The 25898-nt window shown below is 50.9% G+C and overlaps 2 protein-coding genes across 20 annotated transcripts in view; both read right to left on the bottom strand.

Annotated features, from left to right (window-relative positions):
- Window positions 1-249: 249 nt before the first annotated feature.
- Window positions 250-2928, bottom strand: ZNRD2 (zinc ribbon domain containing 2). 3 transcript variants are annotated; one of them, XM_032799695.2, is made up of 4 exons: window positions 2814-2928; window positions 2066-2217; window positions 1223-1307; window positions 250-817 (listed from the first exon to the last, which is right to left on the bottom strand). In XM_032799695.2, the coding sequence occupies exons 1-4, from the start codon at window positions 2830-2832 to the stop codon at window positions 438-440; spliced, it is 636 nt and encodes a 211-aa protein (XP_032655586.2). In that variant the 5' UTR covers window positions 2833-2928; the 3' UTR covers window positions 250-437. The 3 variants fall into 3 exon arrangements, with proteins under 3 accessions (XP_032655586.2, XP_074929394.1, XP_074929393.1); XM_075073293.1 differs by lacking the exon at window positions 2066-2217 and adding an exon at window positions 2287-2436 and having other exon boundaries at window positions 2814-2891; XM_075073292.1 differs by lacking the exon at window positions 2814-2928 and adding an exon at window positions 2612-2693.
- Window positions 2929-3414: 486 nt separating this feature from the next.
- Window positions 3415-25898, bottom strand: part of LOC116835598 (RNA-binding protein 4B-like) — a 93355-nt gene continuing 70871 nt past the window's right edge. For 7 of the 17 annotated variants that reach the window (XR_012657159.1, XR_012657163.1, XR_012657158.1 and 4 more), the window contains exons 3-4: window positions 7203-8821; window positions 4417-7157 (exon numbers count right to left, since the gene is read on the bottom strand). Coding sequence is in view for 6 of the 17 variants with exons in the window: in XM_075073287.1 (XP_074929388.1) it covers window positions 7482-8821 (1340 nt within the window). In the remaining 11 variants the exon portion in view is untranslated. The other 10 variants (XR_012657166.1, XR_012657165.1, XR_012657167.1 and 7 more) reach the window with 10 other exon arrangements.

The following is a 25898-nucleotide window of genomic DNA, read 5'->3' as shown; positions in this document are numbered from 1 at the left end:
GCTGTTGACTCAATATCACAATAGGCCTGGCAGATGCCTGCTCCATGGCCCCTGCCACAGCTGCCTAGGTGAGACCAAGAGACAATGGAACAAAGGAGAACTGGGCTGGCCCAATCTGCTCCTCCTGCACCAGATCAGACCCATGGCTCATTCAGCATAGAATCCCCCCTCTCCAGGTCAGATCCAGCTGGGCATCTCCGTGCATCTGATGCTTTGGGTCACCCCGACCCCAAATTATCAGATTGAGTCTTTCACAAGATTTTGGAGTTTTTATCAGAAGCTACAGACAAAGAACAGGATCTCTGCCCAGCCAAAAGGGGCTGGCGAAACAGAGTCTCGGGGGGGGCATCCTCACCCCCTCTCGGCCTGGCTGTGCCAGGTGTAGTCAGTGTTCTGGGGCCTGGTCACTGCCCCTGAGATGGCCGGGGTCGACACACTCACTGTGGGGTCAGCTCCCTGAGGCATTTCAAGGACTCAGCGCAGGAGCGGATGAGGCTGCATAGTTGGAGGCTGAGCTCGATGGAGGCGCAGTGCTGGAGCTCCTGGCTGGCCCAGCCCAGCTTCTGGAGGATGGCATCCTCTGCTGCAGCCAGGGGGCTAGCGGGCAGGGCAAGCATTGGGGCAGGCCGGGCCTGTGGTATAGCAGCTGCAGTGGCGGCAGCTCGGAGTCCCGAGGCCGCCCCCTCACAGTGTTCTGGGCGCGGCACATGGGGCTGCTGCTGGGTGGCTGGGAGGTACCCAAGAGGTGCGGCCTCCTCGGAGGTGGAGGCCAGCTGGCGCTCACGGACCTGGGACAGGGCAGCCTGGGCGTTCAAGGCTGGAAAGAGAGAGAGGACAGATGGGGTCAGAGTTGCAGGTCCCAGAGCTGCCTCTGGGGTCAGCAGTGTGCAATGGAGGGTGCAGCCACAGCAGAACCAAGGGAGGGCAGGAGATGAAGCACTGACTTGGGAGCCAGACTGCCTGGGTTCTATTCCCAGCACTGTCACTGACCTTGGGCAAGTCCCTTCCCCTCTTGGTGCCTGTTTCTGCTCAGAGTGTGAACTCTTTGGGGCAGGGACCTCCCAGATGCCACAGGTTCTATGCAGTGCCCAGCACTAGATCAGAGCTGGTCCCCCTAGAGGGGAAAGGCTCCGTGGCCCCTGAGCCAGCCAATCCCCCCCATTATTCCCATGCCACTCGAACACCTCCCTGGCAGACAGCACAACGCTAGGAAGAGCCATACCTGGGTTATCCTTGTCAATATCAGAGTTGAGCTCCTGGCAGGCCACGCAGTAAAGTTTCCTCTGCTTGTCTTGGAGCAAGATGGTCTGTAAGGGAGAGACAGCCTGGTGTGGGACTTCAGGGCAGAGCAATGCAAGAAGGGGCTGTCCCAGCATGGGGAAGGAGGTGGCAGTGACACCAGAGCTGCTCCCCATCTCTAACTCAAAGGCAGACTAGAACCATCCCCTGGCCTCTGATGAGGAAAAGGGAGCAAAAGGAGGGGGAGGAAAGAGAGCAGGTGAGGCCAGGAATTGTTGCTCAGAGGGCTGGGAGCCCTGTTGCAAGGGAGGGACTAGACTGCATGGCCCTGGGGTGGAGCAGCTTCCCCTGCAGTCTATCCTGCTCTGGGGTGGGAACACAATGTAGTAGGGTGGGTGGGTGGAATAGTCCACATGGGAAGGGGAGGATCCCACGCTGTGGGGGTGGAGGGAACTCTCCCCCTCACCGCTGGGTGATGAAAGCTCCCACTCACACTGGGCACTGAGGTCCATTCAGCTCAGTGCCTCCCTTTCCCCCCAGTCAGATCCATGGGCCCGCTTAGCCTAGTATCCCACCCTTCCCACCTCCCAGATCAGACCAATGGGCCCATCCAGACCAGTATCTCTTCCTCCCTCCCCATGGATCAGACCCAGAGGCTCATCCACATCCCAGCCTGCCCCCTACTGGATCCCAGCACACTCGGGCAGCAGCCCAGGCTAGAAGAGATGGAGCTGGCCTAGGACACTCCCTGCAGAGCTAGTGATGGATAGCTGGGGGCTCCCACAGTGTCCTCTACTGGGCTTCCCACGCAGGCCACAGGTCATACCCCACACTCTTCGCAGCACTCCCCCAGCATGCGGTACCCCTTGAGCAGGTAGTCGCCCATCACTCTGCTGATCTTATCCTGCCTCTCCCTCCGTGCCTGGATCACCTTCAGCTCTGCCTCTGAAGGTGGCTCCCAGTTCCCATCATCGTTGCCTGAGGGGGGAGATGGGAAGTTGGCAGAGTACAGCATCCTTACAAGCTGTCAGAACAGGGACCCCATACTTGAGACTGAGATGCAGCCACTTTTGGGATGGGGCCCAGGAGATGTTTGTACAGGGATCTCTCACCCAGCACCATACTTATCTGCAGTGATGCCAGCTGTGCCCATCTAGAAGGGACAGTGCCACTGCACCCATGAGAGGCTGAGCTAGGCTGAAACAGTTAAATAGGGTCTGTGTTGCCCCCTTTCCTCCATTGCCAGATGCCAGCAGCTCTAGCACTACTTGGGGATCCAGCTCCCACCACAACCAACCCCCTGACAGGACACTCCCTCCCCGCAGCCCCTGCTAGAGCCCCTATGTCCCAATCACCCCAGCCCCATCCTCACATCCTGTAGGGCTGCCCCTTCCTCTGCTTCCCCAGTCCCCACTCCCGCTCCCAGCCCAAAGCTCAGCTGCCCTTCCTGCTCCCCTCCCTAAATCCATCCCCTGCCCAGGGCACCCCCAAGGCATCCCCTCCCCTATCCCTGCCCAGGGGCGGGCAGCCCTTGCCCCATCCCCGGCCTTTCCTGCCCCGCCCCCAGGCGGTACCTGCCGCGTTCAGGGCCATGCTGCTCGCTCGGGACGCCCTTGCTGCAGCGCCGCTTCCGTCCCAGCCCCTCCCCTCTCTGCCCGGAAGCGCCTCCACGTGGGGCACCCGGACTCAGTCTCGCGGCGGAAGTGACGTTAGGCGAAGCCGGGAACAGGGCGCAGCGGCCCGGAAGCAAGACGCAGCTCTACCCTCCTGGGCACAGACCCCGCCGCGGGAAATCGGGCCCTGAAGCGGCCTCGCCCCCACCTCCCAGTCGCGAGAAATGCCAGCTCCAGGGACACCCCCACCCTGGGGCCTGCTGCCCTCACAGAGCAACCGGAGCCAGGACGCCTGGGTTCCATCCCCAGTATCCAGCCTGTGTCCCCGGCCCCCACCCCTCGGGTTATCTGCGGCTGGGGCCAGTTCAGTGCCCCCCCCACCCATAACGGCACGTCCAGGGGGCAACCTCCCAGCCCCCGCGGCTCCCCTGGCACCAGGGTGTAGGGACCGCCCACCCCTGCTCCCCGCCGGTGTTGGTATCAGCCAGTTTCTAATCGCTGGTGTGACAAGCGGGGAGAGGAGCGCTCACTTCGCGAGACCGAACTGAAACAAGACAAGGGACCCGAAGAAAAACAATTCTTTAATCGCCTCTACACCGATGCTAGGAGCCTGGGTAATAAACAAGAGGAACTGCAGTTTATTGGGCAATGAGTAAATTTGCCCCAGTGGGTATTTCTGAAACCTGCTGAGATGATTTGCGTGATCGGAATGTTAAAAATCACTGGACTTAACCTATTTAGGAAAGGTCAGGTGGATGTCAGGGGAGCAGCACTCTCAAAAATGGCATGATCAGCTCCTGAGTAAGAGGCCATGAATGCCCACAGATCAGCATCCTAACTGATAAAGCACAAGGTGGGCCACTACTTGGCATCGTCTACAGACCACTGTATTGCACCTGCACATTTAGCCATTTCACTGCTAACCCCCAACTTCCTGATCATTAACTATGTCAACTGGCCTGGTCTGGAACCTGGCGGGCTCTGCTCTGAATCTTTCACCACAATGAAAGCAGACCATGTATTTAATGCTACCCATTGTTTCCTGCATCCTAGCAAGTTTCTGGTAGATGGCAAAAGTTTTTTTTCCTCTCTCTCTCTCTCCCCTCCCCGCTTCTTTCTACCTTCCTCTCTTGGGAGGGAGGCTGCTAGGGCCTTTGTGAGTTCAAATGAATGCTAGGAGCTGATTTAGCTTGGAGACATGCTCCAAGAAGTCTAATACACGAGCCTAGCCTGACTTTTCGGGTCAGCTAGAGCTCTTCTGACCACCAGTGTTCAGGGCTTTGTTGATCATGTTTCTTCCAAACAGTTTAGTGAGGAATGAAGTAAGATTCCCTGGAGCTTTTTTAAATAGACACAAAATGTTACCATCCCATAGAGCAGCTGTTTATAAGGAGATGCTCCCAAAAATATCTCATCTACTTCTTTCTTGTTAACTCTTGGCTGTCTTGCTATCAAATTGGTTCCAACACTGGATCTTCTGAAACCTCAGTCCCTGGTAGCACCATATCTTTGTTACCACCGCAGAGCAGGTATATCTCAGCATCCTCTGTACAGAAGGCTGGGGGAAAGGAACATAGCATGTCAGCAATGTCCTTATCCTCCTTGACTGCTCCCACAGCAGTTTAGGTGGTTCATAGGGAGAACCTCCAGCCATTGCTGTGGAGTCACTGTCATGCCTTCACAATGCTGCTTGGTAACAAAAGTGTAATGAAGAAAACCAGCAAGGTTGGCAGCGTACTGAAGCAGGACTAGAAAACTCCCCCACCTTGCCTGCCCCTTGCTTCCCAACACACAAGCTGGGCCTAGGGTTTTCAAAGCCACCACTGGCATTTAGGCACCACATTCCCATTGTAAGGCCATTTTATGAGTCTAGTTCCACCTGCATAACACGCACCTAGTATCTCCTGCAGAGGTCCTTGCATTCAGGTCATCCCTTGGGCTGAGCCAGAGTGCTGCTTCTCAAGAGACAACCCATCTGGACTAAAAGACTCCAAGCAATGGAGAATCTTCTCTCCCCCTCTGCAGGTCAATTCTTCCACTGGGGGAATCCCCTTCCTGGGAAATACTTGCCCCTTATTGCCAGTGTTAATGTGTATGGCATCAGCTCCCAGCCCTGGTGAGCATGTGTCTGGGAGATTCCCATGCCCTTGACAGTTAGAAATCTCCCACTGTAGGGACTGACTGGGATCAAATCACCCGTTAGCCTTGGCATCACTAAGTTAAACGGGCTGAGCTTCTCAAGGCACGTTTCCCCACCCTTCAAACATCCTCATGGCTCTGTCCTGAGCCCTTTTCAATTTTTCCAATCCCTGGCCTGGATAGGCTGTCCCATTGGCAGTCTCACCTATGCCATACAGAGAGGTAACGCCACTCTCTCATGGGCATCTAAATCCCTTTGGCAGCTTTGAAACATCTACACAAAAGAGCAGATGGCCCTGCTCAAGAGCCAGGGTGGAGGTTGACACATATCATGGCTTGAGATTTACGTTCAACCAACAGACTGAGATTCTAGGAGGGCAGGGGAGTATGGGCTGGGTCTGCCTGCTCCATGGGATGGCTCAGAGCTAAGGAAAGCTGTTGTACTGAAATGTTCTGACGTGTTTTACCAGCACCCCGGACCGTGGCAGTGCTGCAACAAGAGGTTTTGGGTTAGCTGTCTGCTACGCTTCCCAGTGTTCCTACTGTGGGACAGGCCAGGAGCTGCTCATCCTGCTAAAGTTCAACCCCAAGCCTACCTTGCAAGATGCCTTTAGGAAACAGCAATGGCCTCTGAGCAGAGCTCCTCCAAACGGGATAGATTTGATCATCCCCCAAGCCAGACTGGAAGAGCACCACCAATGACTGTCATCTGTACCTTTGCAACATGCATCTTGAGGACTAGACTGAGAAGGGGAGTGGTTCTGGAGAGATCGTTCAGTGATAACGGAGCCCTTGATGAGCTAAAGATCATTCCCTAGAAGTGTTACAATGCAGAAATGGGGGGTTTCTTCCATCACCACAGGAAGCTAGAGTGCTGGCAAGAGACACCAGAGAACTGGGCAAGAGACAGGAACCAGGGTTGGAAGCAGCACAGACTGGGTTAAAGGACAGAATAGAACAAGGGTGTACAGCCTAAGGCCAGAAGACACTACGGTGATCACCTGTCTGACCTGCTGCATAGCACAGAACCTCACCCCTGATTCCTGCACCCAGCCCAGCCATCAGTGTGCTTCTAAGCTAGCAGCCTTCTCTGGAGTAGCCACACGCTGGAGATGCTGCCAGGGGAAGGCAATGTTAGTAGCACCTCATCTGGAGGTGTCTGGCTGGCTGGATTTTCTGGGAGCACCATAACCATCCTTGGGAATCCTTTGGGCTTTACTTGCGAGTGTCTCATTTGAGCGTGAACCAAGCTCAACCCTGGGAGAGGGGGAGGAAATGTGACCGCTAGGAAGATGAGTGCAGGGGAGTGAACTATATGACCTTTTGAGGTCTCTTCCAGTCCTATGATTCTATGTGGGATGCTGCAAACACAAGGGCCCAGATCCAGCTTCTAAGACCCTGGTTCACAAGAGCCTCCCTCTGTACAGCTGGGCACATGTGGGAATGCTATTGCAGATCATAGGAGAGAAGGGACCATACCCATCCCCCAGCCTGCCTCCCTGTATCACATAGGCTGGAGGTTCACCTGCAGCCATTCCTGCCCCTAGCCCAGATCGGTGCTGGAGCCAGAGCACAACCTTTAGAGACATTTGGCCTGGATGTAGTGCCCCCAAGGGATGGGGCATTCCTCCCACCGTTCCAGAGGGCGCTGCCCTGCTGGGGAATCCCCCCATCCTGACAAACATTTGCCCTTCATTGCTAGTCTGAATTGACCCAGGGTGGCTCCTGCCTGCTGAATCTCACTTGACCTTTGTGAGATTTGAGTCCTCCACTCTCTGGAGTATCCTCCAGGCAAAGCAGGGACCCTCATCCTGGACTCAGCACCTTGGCACAGATGGGAGCTGGATTTGCAGATGGCTGGGATCACACCAGGGCTTGGCTGCTCTCACCTGCAGGTCACTGGCACCATGTTTACACTGGGCCTAAAAACTGGCTTCTAAACCAATTTAGATCAAACCAAGGCAATTTAAACAAGCCCAAAAGGCTGTGCGGGAGCCGGTGTTGAGTTGCTGGATGCTTGATAGGCTGGGAGAATTGGGCCAGGTAGCTACGAACCCTATTGCAGCAGTCTGATGTGTGATACATTGTGGGTGCTAATTGAGGTGGCCTGTAAAGCAGCAGTAGAGTCTGCAACATTAAACAGGTTCCCAGCTCTGTCCGGGGCACCTGGCTACAAGGCTGGGGATGGGTTCCCATCTCTGTCCAGGACACCTGGCTACAAGGCTGAGTTCATAACTCCGTCCTGGACACCTGGCTTCAAGGCCAGGGGTGGGTTCCCGGCTCTGTCCGGGACACCTGGCTACGAGGCTGGATTCCCAACTCCATCCTGGACGCCTGGCTATGAGGCCGGAGGTGGGTTCCCAGTTCTGTACAGGGCAGGGTTCTGTGATGTTTAATAGGTTCTCACTCCATCCAAGTGATCTGGCTAGGAGACTGGCAATGATGGATTCTCCTGTGTAGCACGTCCTGTGCTCCAAGCACCGCCGTGCTTTAGGGCTGTGCCTGCCCCTCCTCCACCTCTTTGCCGGACCCATCATCCTGGGGGCCCTCCCCGCCCTCCTTAAGGGGCCAGCAGGGCTGCCAGCCATGCAGGTGGGTGCTCTGGTGCTTGATGAAGTTGGAGCCATGGCTGAAGCTCTTGCCGCAGTGCTGGCAGTGGTAGGGGCGCTCGCCCGTGTGGGTGCGGCGGTGCTGGGCCAGGTGGGCGGCACGGGAGAAGGCCTTGCCACAGTCAGGGCACTGGTAGGGACGCTCGCCCGTGTGCACACGGTGGTGCTGCAGGAGGTCAGAGCTCAGCACGAAGCTGCGCCCGCAGTCGGTGCAGCGGTAGGGGCGCTCGCCCGTATGGATGCGCTGGTGGCGGATCAGGTTGGAGCTGAGGCTGAAGGCCTTGCCGCACTGCTGGCACCGGTAGGGGCGCTCGCCGCGGTGCGTGCGTTGGTGCTGCAGCAGGTTGGAGCCATGGCAGAAGCTCTTGCCACACTGGGCGCAGCGGTAGGGGCGCTCCCCAGTGTGGGTGCGCTGGTGCTGCACCAGGTGGGAGCTGCGGGAGAAGGCCTTGCCACAGTCGGTGCAGCGGAAAGGCTTCTCGCCTGTGTGGGTGCGGCGGTGCGTGGCCAAGTCAGAGCTGAGCCCGAAGCGTTTGCCACAGTCGGTGCAGAGGTAGGGGCGCTCACCAGTGTGGGTGCGCTGGTGTCGTGCCAGGTGGGAGCTGCGGGAGAAGGCCTTGCCGCAGGCTGGGCACTTGTAGGGGCGCTCGCCGGTGTGGGTGCGCTGGTGCCGGATCAAGTAAGAGCTCTCGCTGAAGCTCTTGCCACAGTCGCCGCAGTGGAAGGGGCGTTCGCCGGTGTGGATGCGCTGGTGCTGTGCCAGATTGGAGCGGCGGCTGAAGGCCTTGCCGCAGGCCGGGCAGCAGTAGGGGCGCTCGCCAGTGTGTGTGCGCTGGTGCCGGTGCAAGTTGGAGCTCTGGTTGAAGCTCTTGCCACACTCGTTGCACTCATACGGCTTCTCGTCGAGCCGCAGCAGACGGCGGGCCAGTCCGGGGCTCAGCTCGTAGCTGCGCCCCCCCTCGATGTAGCGGCACGGCTTCACACCCATCTGTGTCACCCGGTGCACAATGATGTCGCCGAACTCCTCCAGCCCCTGCTCCAGGTCAACAGAGTCATCCGGTGCCTGTGCCCCAATGTCCGGGCTCTGGTCAGCCATGTCCCATGGGGAGCCGGGCGAGATGTCACTCTTGGAGACCCCTGGCCATATCTTGTGGGATGGCACCATCTCAGGGCCTTCCTGGTTGGAATCCTCCTCCTCTGAGAGACAGGCGGCACTGTCATCTGCCGGAAGAGAGCAGAATGCAGGTGAGCGTTCCTCTGGGTATGGGAAGAAGAGCTCTGGGGTACGAGGGAGGGCAACAGGGCACAGATAATGCATGGCCAGAGATCGGGGCCCTGTCGCACTAAGCACTGCACAGCCTGCTCCTGCCCAAGATCATGGGAGCCTGTCGAACTGTGTGCAGCAGAGGCACAGACACACCCAACTGACATCGGGGGCCTGTCATGTTGGGTGCTGCACAGACGCACAGTGAGAGAAAGACCTTGGCCCAAAGAGCTCACGATCTAAATAGAAGGGTGCGAGGAGAAACAGAAGCATCAGGAGGAAAAGGGAAACGCCCAAGGTCAAAGCTGGGGATAGAACCCAGGAGTCCTGGCTCCCACCCAGTGACTGCCCATTAGGCTCCATTCCCTCTTTTTTAAGCTCTATATTATGCTTCACTCACTGGCAGCTTCCAAATGGACTGACCCACTCACTCACCTGCTCCGACCTCCATTTCCTCCGAGCCTTGGGGATCTGGGACACTGGACTCCTCCCCTGGTTCCATCTGGGTCAGGGGCCGTTAGCCCTGTTTGGAGCAAGCAAGGAGCGAGATGAGATCCCTTCAGGGATTATCTGCATGGACTGAGCCCCAGCTCCGTCTCCCCAGAGGGGGCACTGGGGAAACCCTCTGGAGATTTTTTAGAGTGAGGAAAACACCTGCTGCCCCCTACTGGATATTAAGGGATTTGTGAGTCTATCACATGGCCTCTCTTAAAGGCCCAGCTCCTGGAAGCAGGAGATTGAGTGAAAGTTGCAACTTTTGTTCTTAAAAGCTGAACCCCGTACAGATCATTTTTAGGACGCTCATGATTTCTAAGCCAACCTCATGATTTTTTTAGTACTTGGTGGCATGGTGATGCTGTTTGTTCACTGGAAACAAACCATCAATGCACAATGCCAGGTGTTACACATCCTCTTGCAAATCACTTTCAAAACACTAATGAAAAGCCAGCTTTCATACAGTGCTTTTCACCCATGATCTCAAAGCTCTTTAAAAAGCAGGTCACTATTGTTCCCACTTTACAGAGGAGAAACTGGGACACAGAGAGGGGAAGGATTGCTCAAAGTCACCCAGCAAGTGAGCTGGGAATAAAACCCAGAAGTTTTGGCTCCTAGCCCTTCCTCCACAGTAACTGACTAGACCCCCACTCCTCTCCCAAAGCTCGGCTAGAACTCAGGAGTCCTGGCTCCTAACTCCCACTACCCTAACCTACTAGACTTCACTCCCAAACTAGAGCAGGGATAGAAACCATAGAATACAACATCAGGGTTGGAAGGGACCTCAGGAGGTCATCTAGTCCAACCCCCTGCTCCAAGCAGGACCAATCCCCAGACTGATTTTTGCCCCAGATCCCTAAATGGCCCCCTCAACATTGAACTCACAACCCTGGGTTTAGCAGGCCAAGGCTCAAAGCACTGACCTATCCCTCCCCCCAAAACCAGGAGTCCTGGCTCCCAGCCCCTCACTCCTGCTCTACCCACCAGATCCCACTCCCTTCCCAGACCCACGGATGGAACCCAGGAGTCATAACTCTCAGTCTCTAATACTCTAACCTCCTAGGTCCCACTCCCCTCCAGAGCTGGAGACAGAACCCACGAATACCCATCGCTCCAGATACTCTAGTCCAGGAACCAGGTGAGGGCACTCTGAAAACACAAGGAAGGAAGCCTGGGGAGAAATCAGTCCAGACCACTCAGGCTCTTGGACACTGTGGTCAAAATCCCTGATAGAAAATCCCACTGAATGAGGGGAAATTGGGCCTCCAAACCTCTCTTGGTCCCTAGTGCCCTGGAGCATCAACTTTCAAATGGTAGATGGCGAAATCATGGTGAGAAGTCGCTTCTACCCATCTTATAGTAGATTGTTGTCTTCCAAGACATCATGCCCCACCCTAGGTGGCTGCACTGTAGACACGAGTGAGTGTGGGTATGTGTGTATGACAGAAAAGCTTTAGGAGGCTTTGATCATTGTCAGTGAGACAGAGGAGATTAATTTCAATAGCCTTTTAGTGTTTGGGTTCTAGTCATACGGGCAGACTGGTCCAGCAAGCAGGCCACTGGACTGGAACTCCTGGGTTCTTGCCTAGCTTGGGGAGAGGAGTGGGGTCTAGTGATTAGAACAGGGGAGAGACTGAGAGTCAGGACTCCTGGGTTCTATCTCAGCTCTGCCACTGATTTTGGGCAAGTCCCTTCCCCTCCCAATGCCCATTTTCCTTCCCACCTCTTGTCCATTTAAAATGATAGGCCCTGAGGCAAACTGAAAAATTGATCCTCCAGAACCTGCTGCATTACACACAGCAAGAGACAATCCCCGCCCCAAAGAGCTCACAGTAAATCCGTGCTTCTCGCAGCCCCCAGACAGACTACAAAAAGCCAGTCATGGGTCCTGAGGCATTGCAAACGTTATTACAATCTCTCTCCCACCACCTTCCCTCCCCCACATACCTTGACCCTTCAAGGTCAAATATTTTCCATCAACCTCTCAAAATAAACACTGCATTATGTATCTGCAGTTAGCATTGTTGTCAGTGATAGGTGATTTTACTATTAATTTGATACCAAAGCTGAGCGGGAAATCACAAAAAATGTTGATTTCAATTAAGGGGTGACTGACCTGGGAAGGTTGAGAAACACCGGTGTGTGTATATGAAAGGTGGGGTGGGAAACAAAGGCACCAAGAGGGGAAGACACTTGACCAAAGTCAGTGGCAGAGCCAGAAATAGAAACCAGTTGTTCTGACTTTCAGTCACCCCCTTACCCCTAACCACTAGACCCCACTCCCCTCCCTCAGCAGAGAAAGCAACCCAGGAATCCTGGCTCCCAACTCCCCTTGCTCTAACCACTAGACCCCATTCCTCTCCCAGAGCTGGGAATGGAGCACAGACTACTGCCCTCTCCACTGGCCTGTGCTACCCTTCATTAGATCTTTTGGGGTGCCAGCCTCCCCCCCATCATGTAATCAGTCCCTGTAAGTACCTGCTGTATGAGAAGACCTGTGCTCATGGGGCTGGTTTAGCCCAACTCTTGATTCACAGCAGGGTCCCTCACCCAGCTGCCCACGCCATCTCTGTGACAATGATCCTGCATGATGCACAACATCTCAATAACTCCCTTTCCAGAGACCCCATAGCATTAAATTGTCTTTGCACCCTCAGCACGAGAGGAATTGACAAGGTGGGCAAGGCAATAGCTTTTATTGGACCAATTACTGTTGGTGAGAGACATAAGCTTAAGGCCAGACTTGAAGAGCTCTGTGTAAGCTCAAAAGCTTGTCTCTTAGTTGGTTCAACAAAAGATTACCTCACGCACCTTGTCTCTCTAATATCCTGGGATCGACACAGCTACAACAACACTGCACATGGGAATTACCTTGACTATCCCCAAAGGCCTGGGCGCACATACAACCAGCTCCCAAAGGACTCTGCTTTCTTATTTGGAACATTGGAGGTAACTGTATACACATGGCACACACTGAAATGCAGCTGCCTTAGGGATGGGGATTGTTTATACAGGATCCCTCATCTGGAGCAGTGATGCAGCCACTGCTGGAGTGCGGCACAGGGGGGCATTTACATAAGATCCCTCATCCAAAGCTGAGATGCAGTCACCTCTGAAGTGAGGTGCACAGGCTGTTCATACAGGGATCTCTCGCCTGGCACTAAGATACAACTGCCTCTGGGATGGGGCACTTCATACAGAACTCTCTCATCCAGTGCTGAGATACACACGTCAGTGGGTAAGGCACGGGGGCTGTTTATTCCGGCATCCGTCATCTGGTGCTAGGATGCAGTCTCCTCTTGGGTGGGGCACAGAGGTTGCTCACACACAGATCCCTCACCCCAGTCCTGAGATACAGTAAGACCTAACAGCTGTTGCCAGCCAAAGGGAGTGAGGCAGATGTCGGCCACTGGGGTAGGGCAGAGATGCCCCAGCACAGTGTGTGTGTGGTGGTGGTGGTGGGGGGGACTGGATCTATTCCGGGCCCTGTGATCTGCAGCCAGGACTGGACTGGCTCTTTTCCCCCAGCCCCTCTGGGCACTCACCTGGCTCTCCACAGGGCACGAGAGGAGGATGCAGGCAGGGGCTGGGGGGGGCGGTCCTGCAGCAACAGCAGAGGGCTAAGAAAAGAGATCGCAGCCTGGCCCCTTTGTGTGGTTTCCCCTGCAAGGCACCGTGGGAAATAGCCAGGCTCTCGCAGGTCGCAAAGCACTCTGGGGAAGGTAGTTCCTATGGGGCGGGGACTACAGAAGTGATGGTTGTTGGCTAAAAGAAAGGTGGTTGCTATGGGTCGAGTCCTTTCTAGGAAGCAGTTGCTATGGGGTGGGGGAGAGGTGATTTCTATTGGAGGGAATGCCTGCTGCAGGGATGGCAGTTTCTAGTGGTGGGGGAGGCACCGAGGGTGGTGTCTATGGTGGGAGGGGCGTGGGGCACAGCTCCAGAGAAGGTAGTTTCTGTGTTTTGGGGGAAGTATTTTCTATCAGGGGCAGCTCTGGGAGAGGTGGTTTCTATAGGGAGGCTTTGGGAACCCCTCAGGGTCAGCACCCTATGGCTGTGCCTAAAGCCCTGTCACCGCATCATGGCCCCATCCCCACTTGGCTTGTTGGTGGCAGAGATCCCTCAGCACTTGGCCCAGCAGCCAGGGTGTCTGCATGAATGGAGGAGCTGACACCACTGCATCTGCCCCCCAGACACCTCTTCTGGGGGTTGGTAATTAACACCCACCCTGAGATGCACAGAGCAGTTCCCCCTGCTCGGAGCAATTAGCTCAGTCTCTCTGTAGTCTCAGCCAGAGTCACTGCATCAGTTACACTGCTCCAAGCAATCGGCTCAGGTTTTCTGCAGATGCAGACAGTATCATTGGATTGACTAGACCCAAAGCAATTCTCTCTCTCAGGTAATTGTCTCGGGATCTCTACAGACTCAGGCCATGTCTAAACTAATGATCTTACAGCAGCACAGCTGTATCGATGCAGCTGTGCTGCCAAAATATCTCCCGTGTAGCTGCTCTATGCCAACAGAAGAGCTCTCCTGTCAACATAATTAAACAACCCCCACCAAGCAGGCCAACATAGCACTATCCACAGCAGCACTTCTGTCAGTGTAACATGTCATTCAAAGGGTTTTTTTTCCCACATCCAAGTGACATAAGTTATAGTGACAAAAGCATTAGTGTAGACATAGCCTCAGGCAAGCCTCATGGCATTGGTTACACCTGGACTTTCCCCCCCTTGGAGTGACTGGATGAGGCTCACTGAAGACTCAAGAAGGCATTGCTGCATCAGATTACATGTTCAAACTTTTCTCCCCACCCACAAGGGCTGGAAACTTTTAATTTGAAATGGATAGAGCCCTGCAAATCCACAGATATCTGCAGACCATTTTTGCAGATTGGATGCAGATACAGATTTTCTATCCACATAGGACTTTACAAATGGAAGCTGAGACTCTGGTATTGTCATAAATCCAGACACTGGTGCCAGAAACTGGGCATGGGCCTATATTGCCTTAATCCAGCCCAGTACTGCTCCAAACAGCAGCGCATTATGGATGATTTTGCAGTCATCTGGGAACCAAATGCATTCAGTTCCCACACTCCTGCATGGGGCAGTACAAACTGGTTGGTAGCTTCTGGCTGGGATGACCTGTTGGCACCACAGGGCAGCATAGTGGCCCCATGGGCATTGTGTGACACCACTAGGGGAAAAGTCCATGTCTGCAGTATGACACTGCCCTTTGTTGAACTTAGATGTGATTCAACCTAAACCAAAGTTGACCCTGGGCTGGTGCAACTCATACCTCAATCTGCACGACTGTACGTTGTGTCTGGGAGGGTGGGTGCAATCAGCATTGACCCCTAGCTAATATGCTAGACATGATGGCAGACTGTTACTCTCCTAGCTACCTGATAGTTCCTCAGCTTTCCTGCTGCAGAGCTAAGTTGTAAAGTGAGAAATTCCTGCTCTCCTATAAAGAGCTGTGTCATCTCCAGTGCACTGCCCCCAGGGAGCCAGTCTCCATCCCTAACCCAGGCTGTGGTGAGCGTGGTAGCCAGAAGGATCTTCACACATTTAATGGAGTGGGAGGAAGCAAGATTTGAAAACACAGGAGGGACATGAGAGGCATCTCTGACCCAGGATAGGAAAGTCATGAGGGTGGGGGGCATAGTGCCCTCCTGAAATTACTTCCCCAGCCATCCTATGCATCTAGGGGATTAAACACTCAGCCCCCACTTGCACAAGTGAATGGTGCAGAGTCCAGGTCTTTACCTCCAAGTGCCAGGAAAAAATCTGAGCTCCACAACCTTCCTCTGCATGAGGAAGCCCTCCCGCATAATCTGACCCCTTTACTCTGCATCTCATTCCCCTGGGTATTGCCACAATGGAGCAGACCTGTGGGCCTATCTAGCCCGGTATCTCCTCTCTGCCAGCTACTTCAGAAGGTGTATGAATCCCTAGAGGTAGCACTGGGACAACTGGTGACCTTCTGACCCCCTTAGCTAAGGGTCAGCTCAGGCTCTGAAACAGGCAGGCTTAGAGCCATTCACAAGCTCTTCTTTATTCTTCATTGTTTAATTCTAGTTATTCCCAATATTCCTAGAAGCATTGGATCCCTTTTTGGAGTCTAATCAGCTCTCGCCCTCTGTGACATCTTGTGGCAACAAGTTTCCCAGACTAAGTATGCAGTGAGAGTGTATGAAGAAGTATTTCCTTTTGCCACTTTTCAGTTTCCCTACAACCCTTGTTCTTGTATCATGAAATGAGCTGAACAGCAGCTCCCACCTACCTTCTCCAGTGCATCATCCTTCACCAGGTGCCAGCCTGTCCCCTCTCTAAAGATGAGCAACCGCAGTCTTTTCAATCTCTCTTAGGAAGAGATTTCCCCCTCCATTCTTGTCCCCCATCTCTAAACCCAGTTGGATTCATACAGTTTGAGGCAAAAAAGGACAACTAGATCCTCACGTCTGTAACACGCCAGGAAATCTCAACCAGCGATTCCTGGATCGGGCACCTCCCTTCTACCTGAACTATAGCATATCCTTTAGAAAGACATCCGCTCTTAAGGCTTAATGTGTGAAATGATCTGAACTAAACACAGAATTTCAGAAGTGGGCAGCCCCCTGTGTTAAGGAGGATGGTCCAGTGGTTCAGGCAGCAGCTGGGGTCTCAGACGTACATTCAATTTGCTGCTCCACTGCGGACTCACCTTGGGAAAGTTGCATGAAGCTTGTTCTGCCTTAGTTTCTTCCACTGTAACATGGGGACAATAGCACTACCCTGCCTGCTAGGGTGTAACAATAACTTCGTTAAAAAAGAGATGTACAGACACTATGGTAAGAGGGGCCTATTAGTACCTAAAATAGATGTACAAAGCGGTTTTATTAATATCTTTAGTATTATTCTCCACTCCATTCATTCTTCCCTACCACTTCCTCACAAGCACCTTATTTAAACCTAATCTTCTCTCCCCACCCCTCTCTATGAGGCTATTACCCATTCCTCAGGCATTTGCAGCCTCCCATTATGGCTTGGCTCAGAGGCTAGGGCACGCTTTGAAATACATATATAAAAATATATTCTCAATAGCTGAGAGCTCTCTGGGGCAGGGACTGTCTCTCACTATGGCTGTTGGAGCCTCCCGGGGTTACTCTAGTACCATTCCACTTCCTCAAGCCAGCTCCTGCATGACTGGATCGGGCCCCTGCACAGATTGAAGTGAAAAGCTTGGCCTCGAAGCATAAACCTCTACTATTCAAGCTGAACAATGAGGTTGCAGCAGACACAAATGCGCTGGGGGTAAGAGATGAACTCATCGGGGGCTAAGGTTTTTTCCCTGAAAGAAAGAACAGCCAGGGCCCTCTGTTGGAAATTTTTATTTTGCTGGAAAAGCCGTGGTCAAAACTCCACAACAGATTCTAACAGATAAGCTTCTACGCAAGCACTAGCTGCTTTGGAAACACCTCAGCCACAGTCTAGTCTCAGAGGAGGTGGGTTTGAACTGGGATTCAGATCAACTCCCAAGACAACAACAGCAAATAAATAAAGAGGAGACTTGGGATTCTCCATCCACAATGCTGAGAAGAGAAAGGAAATAATGACATGAACTCTTATGAGCAAGTTACCTGGAAGACAGTGAATCCCCACCCCAACCCATGCAGAACCTGAGCCCAAACAGGGCCAATGTGGAGTTAGGGGAAGAAAGGAACTATGCTTGCAAGTGTGGGGAAGTGCTCAAGGACTGAAAAGTTAAGAAAAAAAGATACAGTGGGTCACAACTTTACTGAAACACAAGAACCTCCATTAAAAATAAACACACTAGAGGCAGCCAATACCCGTCGCAGGCAGCGGGATGGTGGGGGAAGTAGGACAAACTTTCCCGTGTAATGGGAGCCCGAGGGTCCGCCCGAGAATATGCTACCTGAAAGAAAGCACAATACAGTTTCAAAGGCTTATGTCAGAAGTAGCCACGGTGGCAAAAAGCTCAGAGATCTCATGCCCACCCCAAGCCCTCGTACTGTCCACACACACAAGCAATGCTGGTTTAAAGTTAGCTTTAAACTGGTGCAAAGCCCTGGGTGGATGCTCCTATTCTGAAGTACTTTAAGCCATACCATAACCAAGTCCATAACCAGTTTACACTGAAATGAAATAAGCCTGGTTTAAAGCCCACCCACTTGTCTTTCTTGCACTGGTTTCTGTCAACCAGTTTAAAAATCATGCCTTAAGTGAAAATTGGTGCAACTTTCTAGTGTAAATAGTGCTAAATCTCCACGGGAGTTAGCTCAACTTCACCACAAGGTAGCTCAAAACCCAAAGGAGCACCTTGCCTAACACGAGACATGAAGTGTGGTGCAGTTGATAGGGAACTAGACTGAGAAGGAGACCAGTGCTCTCTTCTCCTCTCTGGGTGAGGAGTAGTGGCTGGAGGAAGGAGATGCCTACAGAACTCCTGTTTTTATCCCTGGCTCTGCCACTGAGCTGCTGACACACCTGGGCCAAGTCTTTTCTCCTCTCTGCACCTCTAGTCCCCCTCCCAACCTATTTAGACTGCAAGCTCTTCAGGGCAGGGACTCTCTTTGTCTGTGGAGAACTAAGAACAGTGGGGCTTTGATCTGGGGCTTCTACATGTCACCATAACACTAGGCTGACTGGGCCAAATGACTAACACTTTAGCTTTATAGACACAGACGAATCTCCACAACAGCCTCTGGGTGATAAGATGACAACAGTAAAGTGACTCACAGTTTGTTATGTAGGGACACTCTGGAAAGTGAAGATGAATTAACTAATGGTGTGAATTTTAAGTGGATTAAACTGCATTAAGTCCTTGTGTGGATGTTCTTGTTCAGAATTAAAATAGCCTTACTTCGATTACCTTAACTCACTTCCAAAGTTAATTAAACTAAACTGAACTGAGGCGACTGTAGTTCTGAATAAGAATGTCCACACAAGGATTTAATGCAGTTTAACTAACCCACTTTAAAAGCTAATTCACAATTTTCTCAACTGTCCCCGTGTAGACAAACCCTTAGTTTGCTGTAGCTTAACCCTCACTACAGCCAGCTAAGGACACTTCAATTCTGAATGAGAGTGTCCACACAGGGATTTGATGTGCTTTTACTTCACACCTTCAGTTAATTAGTTTTAACTCCCCAAAGTGTTCCCCTGTACACTAGACCTCAGAGTTAGAGACAAGATTAGAACTCGGGCCTGCCTGCCTCCCAACGCTGCACTTCTTTCTCTAGTCTAGACGATACTGCTGCTGCCACAGGTTTCACCCGCAGAAGCCAAAGGAGCTACGTCTGCTTCTGACGGTGCAGCACTTAGTGCAAACATTCAGCAGCGGGTACAAGTTAGCCCAAGATGACATTGAAGTCCCTGGAGTTTCATTTTAATGCTAAGTGAAGTCCGTTCTGTGCTCTCTCTCTGGTTCCCATTCAGCAAAGCATGTGCTTACATCCATCTCCATTCAGCAAAGCACATGCTTAAGTTCCATTGACTCAAAGCATGAGCTCAGTTTTAAGCATGTGGTTCACCGTCTGGCTTAACTAGAGCCACTAGCTACTATCACGTATATTCTGCTGACAACAGGAGTCAAATGGCATTTTGGGAGGCCCTTTGCTCTTGCAATGACTTGGCAGCCAGAGTGCTGAGTAGAAGGTTATCAAACAGAATGAAGGAATTAAAGTTTTAGCTAATCACTGCTTTGGGGTTTCATTGCCTCCAAGTGTCACTCCCTCCACCGGCTACCATAGTCTTGGACAATGCCCAGTTTTGCACATCAAACACATTCTGCACAGAGCTGGTGCATTAACAATCTGTGATTCACAGCCAAATTCGCACCACTCCACCTGTGGAATACTTTATGGGCTTTTACAAGACAGAGAGGTGAAGCTGGTACAAGAGCTCATGTCAGAGCCAAAATGTATTTGTGGATTCAGGCACTCCATTGGTTGAACACAGTTGTCCACATTAATGTGAGTTGTTTTGCTCTGCTGTACTCAAGATTCCTTCAAGCTAAAACAACACAGCACGAACTATCTGCTCTGATCACTGCTAAAACCTGAGGGAACTGAATCAAAAGCATGTTTTTTGAAGGCTCTTGATATTCCAGAGCAGCATGTGCATTCTAGCAGTCTCACAAACTTGAAAGCCCATGTATGATGATGATTTATAAATGTAAAGCCAGACAGGACCATTAGTATATGTGCTACCACTCCCGTATAACACAAGTGAGAGAATGTCATTCAGTTCCCCAACTTTGAGCCCAGTACTGTGTGTTTGAGTAAAGCACTTTCCAGAAAGACAGCCAGCCTGGACTGGAGGCTTCATGAGATGGAAAATGCACCACTTCCCTTGGGAGTTTATTCCAATAGTTAATCAACCTCACTGTGTAAAATTTGTGCCTCATTTCTAATTTGAGTATGTCTGGTTTTAACTCTCAGCCATTGGTTCTTGTTCTGACTGTCCCTGCTAGATGTACAAGCCCATTAGTAGCCAGGATTTTCTCCACATGAAGACACTTATACACTGTAATCAAGTCACCTGCTGAGCAGGACCTGGTTTGGGGAGACATAAGGGATGAGACTAGGATGACAGAAAAGGCAGCAGAAAGCTCCCAGAATTTTCTTTCCATTTGTGATTTCTGCCACTGCCCCCAAATTTAGGGGTAAAGAGTGAAGGTTAAAAGAAGCCAGGAGATGGAAGGGGCAAGGGAGACAGGAGAAGATGAGCAGGACTTGGGAAACAGACCCCTAAAACCTGCAACCCCAAGCCAGGAGTTTGGAGCAGGGCAAAAGGTCAGGCCAGAGAGGCTGATTTATGAAGACATGGTCAGGATGGACAGCATAGCTATGCACCTGTGAGAAGAACCACCACCACCAGTGTGTCCATGGCATCGGAAGGGCCCTGGACAACACTGAGTGTCAGCAGAGTATATGAAAGCTGTGGTGGCAATGGGGGTGAGAGATGGTTCAGAGTTACACAAAGGGGAATTAGTCAGGAGTAATAGGATGGAGTTAAAGGAAATAGCAGGCAAAAAACTGAGGGATAATATCCCAAGAGAAGCAGGAATCCAGGTGTTTGAGTTACTTGGAACTGGACAAGACATAAACCCTGAGAACACTTCTGAGTTACAGTTGGTGCCAGGGTGAACTCACTTCATGTTTTAAAGCTTTGCTTTGCAACCACAAGGCCTAACAACTTAAGTAAGCAGAGTCTCACACAATCACATGACTGCTGGGGCTTTAACACCAACTATTGTGAGACTTGTGATACATTTGTGAGAGTCGGCAATACAGAGGTTCCTGCCCATGTGAAATGTACTTTTAAGATTAAAGCTGACAGACTTTTTAAAAATTGGAGTTTACTCCTGTTGCATTTCACTGAAACAATGAAAACAGTCTGGTTAACTAGACTTTGTTTAGTCTGTATCTACTGGCTCTCAGAAGCTGCAAACAATGTAGGGAAAGATTTCTTTCATAAATCTTACTGGAATTTTAAAATAACAAACATCTCTACTGACCCTAGCATTTTATAGATTTTCATGCCACAGGATCTCCTGGAGTCAGACCTAATCGGGCCTCCTGTACAACAGGCCAGAGAATTTCATCCTATCATGCCTGGATCATGTTCAATATATTGCAGTTGAGCTGAAGTGTGGTTTTTAGAAAAATTTATAACCCTGATTTAAAGATTTCAAGCAATGGAGAATTGCAAAGGCTTGTTTTAAAATTAAGAAGTGTTGGGGCCAAATCTGACTGACACTGTCGTTTCAAATGTTGTTCAGGGACAGAAAAAAGGGGGAAAAAGTGTCTATTTCCCCTAAGTGCTATTTTATAAAGCTCTTAAACAGGAAGATTAAAATCTCTGCCAGTTTTAGAGTATGCTGAAAGGTTAGCAGCATTTCCATGGAAGAAATAAGTGTGCAAAAAATAATTCTATCCTCTTCTCAAGAATAAATTGCTGGGTTATTACAAGGCCTATAAAAACGGCACATAGACAACACTTCAAATCCAGCAAGGAGATAGGGATCTTGTCAGCTTTCCAACAAGGGAAACAGTGACATATTCCTTACTGACCTAGAGCCATTCTAGTAAAAGACTGATAAATATAGATTTACATCTGGAGTTGCTTTAAAGTCCAGATTTAGACCCTGCGCTAAAATGGCAAAGCAAGGTTGACACTGACCCCACACCAACTGTCTGAGTGCATACTGCCTATCTCAAATCATCTTCATTCAAAAACACGATGAATGAGTTAGGACAGGACAAAAGAGCTGGGGCCACTCAACACTGGTGATAGGGATTATTCTAAAAGACTCCATGCCCGTCCCATGTGAATGCACACTTGTTCTGTCTGCTTCACAATATAGGCAGTTCACTGAAGTGCAAGTACTCCATTAATGTGATAAAGGTGTCAGGCTTTTATAAGCAACACTAACAATATGCTTTCACTGGGCTAATGTTGGTAGATCACAGACAGATGCTGGTGGAAACCCTGGTAAATCTTAACTGTGCATCAAGCCCAATTTATACTCCTGCAGCACATATGTCCTGCCACTCACAAAGCTCTCACCTCCGACTCAAAATGCAGAGTACCGCGCCCTGTCTGCGTATGATTCCCGCTCGAACCGCTGAACGTCGTAGAGGGAAGCCCGAGCGACCGACGAGACTGGAGACAGCTGACAACGTTCGTAAGCGTACGCCTCTCCGATGGTGGTGGCCGCGGTTGCAGTGCGACGCAGGGGGCTTCTATCCCGGGTGTAATAGGTGGAGGACGCGGCTGCCGCAGCAGCAGTTGCAGCTGCAGCGACTGCTGCTGCTGCTCCTGGGGTTGGCAGCAGCGCTCTATCGTAAGGGTCTAGGGTAGTAGTGAGGCGATTGGCCATGGCTGTGGTGGCGGCCATGGCTGTGGTGGCGGCCATGGCTGTGGTTTGTACTTGGGAGTATTGCGCATACTGCGAATACTGGGCCATTGTTTGCTCTGCATAGGCGTCGTATGCAGATGCCGTAGCATAGGGCCTCACGCGATATCTTTTGTAGTAGTCGACCATTGCTCCATACCCATCATCGTAATACATGGTCTCCCCATAGCCCGCGGGGTAGGGAGTGCGCACCGCTCCGTACTGCTCATTATAGGTTTCGGTAAAGTCAGGCACTTGCCCCGTGCGATCTACCGGACACTCTTTAGACCAGTGCCCTTCTTTCCCGCACCGATAGCAGCCGCTCTTGTCTCCCATCCCAGGTATCGTCCGAAGCCGACTGGTGGACAACTGCACGCGCATCCGCTTGCCTTTAAGAAACAGACGCAAGAATGGTTGCTATAATAAACTGACGCCACATGGAAAACCGCAAGATTTGCAGTGTGCAAGAACCAAGTAACTCAACCATCTCGTTCCCTTAGCAGCCAATCAAAACCTAGCCTTTCCACAACCTTCCGCAGCACTCACGGAATCCCGATTTGCCGAGGTTAACGGTTTTACAATAAGAATCATACCATGAATAAAAAGCAAACTTCTCCTGAAAAGTAACATTTGAGTAGCATTAAGGCCTGTTTCAGGAAGGTACTTAGGCTCTGACCCAGGTAGCTTGTTGACAGATGTGAACCTTTAGCCCTGTGAAGCTATTCATGTGCTTAAAAAGTTACACATTTCCCTAGTTCCTATCTTGATCCGGACTCAAGTCTGCTCCAAGACCAGACTATCAACTCCTTCCTCACATTGGTGAGCAGCTACATATCTATTTAGGGACCTATATAGCCCCTGTAGGGTCTGAGCGCTTCACAAGCATTAGCATCTTCACACCACCACCGTAAGATAGGGAAGTGGTGTCACCATTGTATAAGGACTGAGGCACAGGGTACATTAAGTGACTTTCCTGGGGTCACACGAGGAGTCTGTGGCTGAGCCAGGAACTGAACCCAAGCCTCCCAATTCTCAAGCCAGAGGCCTATTAGGCCATCCTTGCTACCCTGGGGAAATCACTGGGTCTTCTCTCATGAATAAGTGCTCCCCAAGGTGACTATGCAATTCATAGCCTGGCTCTAGACAATTCTTTAATCCAGTCTCTGCCTTTTGAGATAGGGAGGTAACTATAGGGGATATAAGGCTTAAGAGTGGGTTTCCAGACCCTTAAGTTAGCTTTCACACACTCTGGAGAGTACTCCTTCCCTCGCCCCCATAGAGTTTACAAGGCCAAGAGGCCTATTACTGTAACTCGTGCTGTAGCTCACTCTCTCTAGGCCTGTATACTACAGCTTTGGCTGTGCAGAACCTCAGTTCTATGCAATGCACTTTCAGTTAGTCAAGCCAATCGTCGCTTGTACAGAGCTTTTGTTTTTGGAGAGGCTGGGCTCCTGAACCCTACCTAGTATCATTAGGGTCCAACAAGAGGAAACCCATGCAACAGAGAAAACTGAACAATACTATTATCTCTACACTCAACTGGCCTAGTTCAGCAGCCAGACCCCACAAGCACAAAACTCAGATGAGTCAGCAGCTGCGTTCTGCACTCAGGAGGTTGGGATTTTCAATATGCTCAGTTCCTGGCTAAAGGAGAAGGCAGCTGGGAGTCTAATTCCTCCGGGCTCCTTTGAAAATCCCAGTCAATGTGGCTAAACAATTGGGCTCAAAGTCCAACTTCTCCAAGAGGTAATATCAGATAGAGGTGTGGAGCAAAAGCCACCTGCTCAGCTCCCCCAAGGTGGATTGGAATAATGGTAGCCAAGGGCAGCATGGAGTGTTGGGACCAGCAAGTTGTATCAGAAGAAATAAAACCCTCTGAAAGTGAACAAGGATAGGGTAATCATGATAACACTACTTGCAACACAGTCCCAATGACTTTATGGGAGACTGGATTCAGAGTAGGGGATACACAAGGCAAAAAGCGTGACAGCAACTGGGGAAGGTCAAGAACCGCAGCCTGGTAGGGAGGAATGGATTCTGATCCAGGTGCAGTCGTATGCCATCTGGCCTCCCACCTAGCTTACGGCTCAGATCAGTTATTTGAAGACAAAGCTACTCTTACAGGTTAACTGAACTAAGAATTAAAAGCCCTCTCCTCTACTGTTGAAGAGCTCATCATAAGAGCTATATATTCTCCTTTGAATTTTCAGTTGGGCTTTTTGTGTGGCAGTTAAATCTCAGTGTGGATTTCTGTCTGGATGGCCAGTCATATAACACCCAGAAAAAGCAGCATCTGGTCACCTTGTGGCCACTTAAATACTGAGGAATGTAAAAAAAAAAAAAAAAAAAAAATTTTCAAAAAGAAACATTTGACTAATTACACTCCAGCAATTTTAAGAAGCTTAACTACCATCATAGTGACAAGGAGGCACTATGGGTCTAGTGGGCAGACTGGCAATAAGGAGACCTGAGCTCTGTTCCCAGCTCTTCTACTGATTGGCTGGGTGACCCCAGGCGAGTCCCTTCCTCCTTTTCCACCTTTTGGCTATTCAGGGCAGACACTGTGACTTGCAATGTTTGTACAATGTCTAGCAAAATACGGCCATGATCTGAATAGAGATCTCTATGTGCTACCGTAATACAAATAACTGTGGTGGTCTTTTTAATTTCTGAAGACAGAGTGTCGCAGGCTGAGCAGAGCTGGCCATCTAGCAGGGAAAGTGGGTCATGTCATATGAAATCATGACTGATGAAAAGCTATCCATTTGGAGAAGACAACGTGAGAGTGTCACCAACACATCGCTGGCTCCTCAGAGATTGTTTTTGGGAAAGGGGACATCTATCTTCCCAATACCATGCTGCCAAAATTAGCTTCTCGGATTAAGCGGATTTCTATCTGACAGAGAAAACAAGCATATTCTAATGCAGGGGTCAGCAACCCTTTCAGAAGTGGTGTGCTGAGTCTTCTTTTATTCACTCTAATTTAAGGTTTTTGTGTGCCAGTAATACATTTTAACGTTTTTAAAGGTCTCTTTCTGTAAGTCTATAATATACAACTGAACTATTGTTGTATGTAAAGTAAATAAGGTTTTTAAAAATATTTAAGAAGCTTCATTTAAAATAAAATTAAAATGCAGAGGCCCTGGACCGGTGGCCAGAACCAAGGCAGCGAGAGTGCCACTGAAAATCAGGTTGCATGCCGCCTTCGGCGCACATGCCACAGGTTGCCTACCCCTGTTCTAATGTGTAGAGCAGAGACATCGAACAGTACCCAGCACAACCCCAATTGGGACCTTGGGCACTATCACAATATGAAGCTACTACTAATGGCATCTGTCCCACGAATCAAGGGGCCTGGGTATTGTTTAACAATATCTAATTCTTCAGTGGAGCTTTCTGTTACTTCACCTCATTTGTAAGTAACAGTATTCCTATTATTCAGAGGGAGAAAGTAGCACAGAAAGGAGAAAGGACTCCCAGGTCATGCAGCTGAGCTGGGAATAGAGCCCAGGTGTCCTGTTTCCCAGCACAGTGTCCTAGTATGGGGCCACTCCAACAGCCCGAATGGATCTGCCCAAGAACTTGAATGAAAATGGTTCTGGTGGCCCGATATCCACATCAGAATATACTGGCTGC

The sequence above is a fragment of the Chelonoidis abingdonii genome, chromosome 17 (genome assembly GCF_003597395.2).
Source record: "Chelonoidis abingdonii isolate Lonesome George chromosome 17, CheloAbing_2.0, whole genome shotgun sequence".
Taxonomy (NCBI): Eukaryota; Metazoa; Chordata; order Testudines; family Testudinidae; genus Chelonoidis; species Chelonoidis abingdonii.
This window is presented reverse-complemented; position numbering and strand designations above follow the sequence as displayed.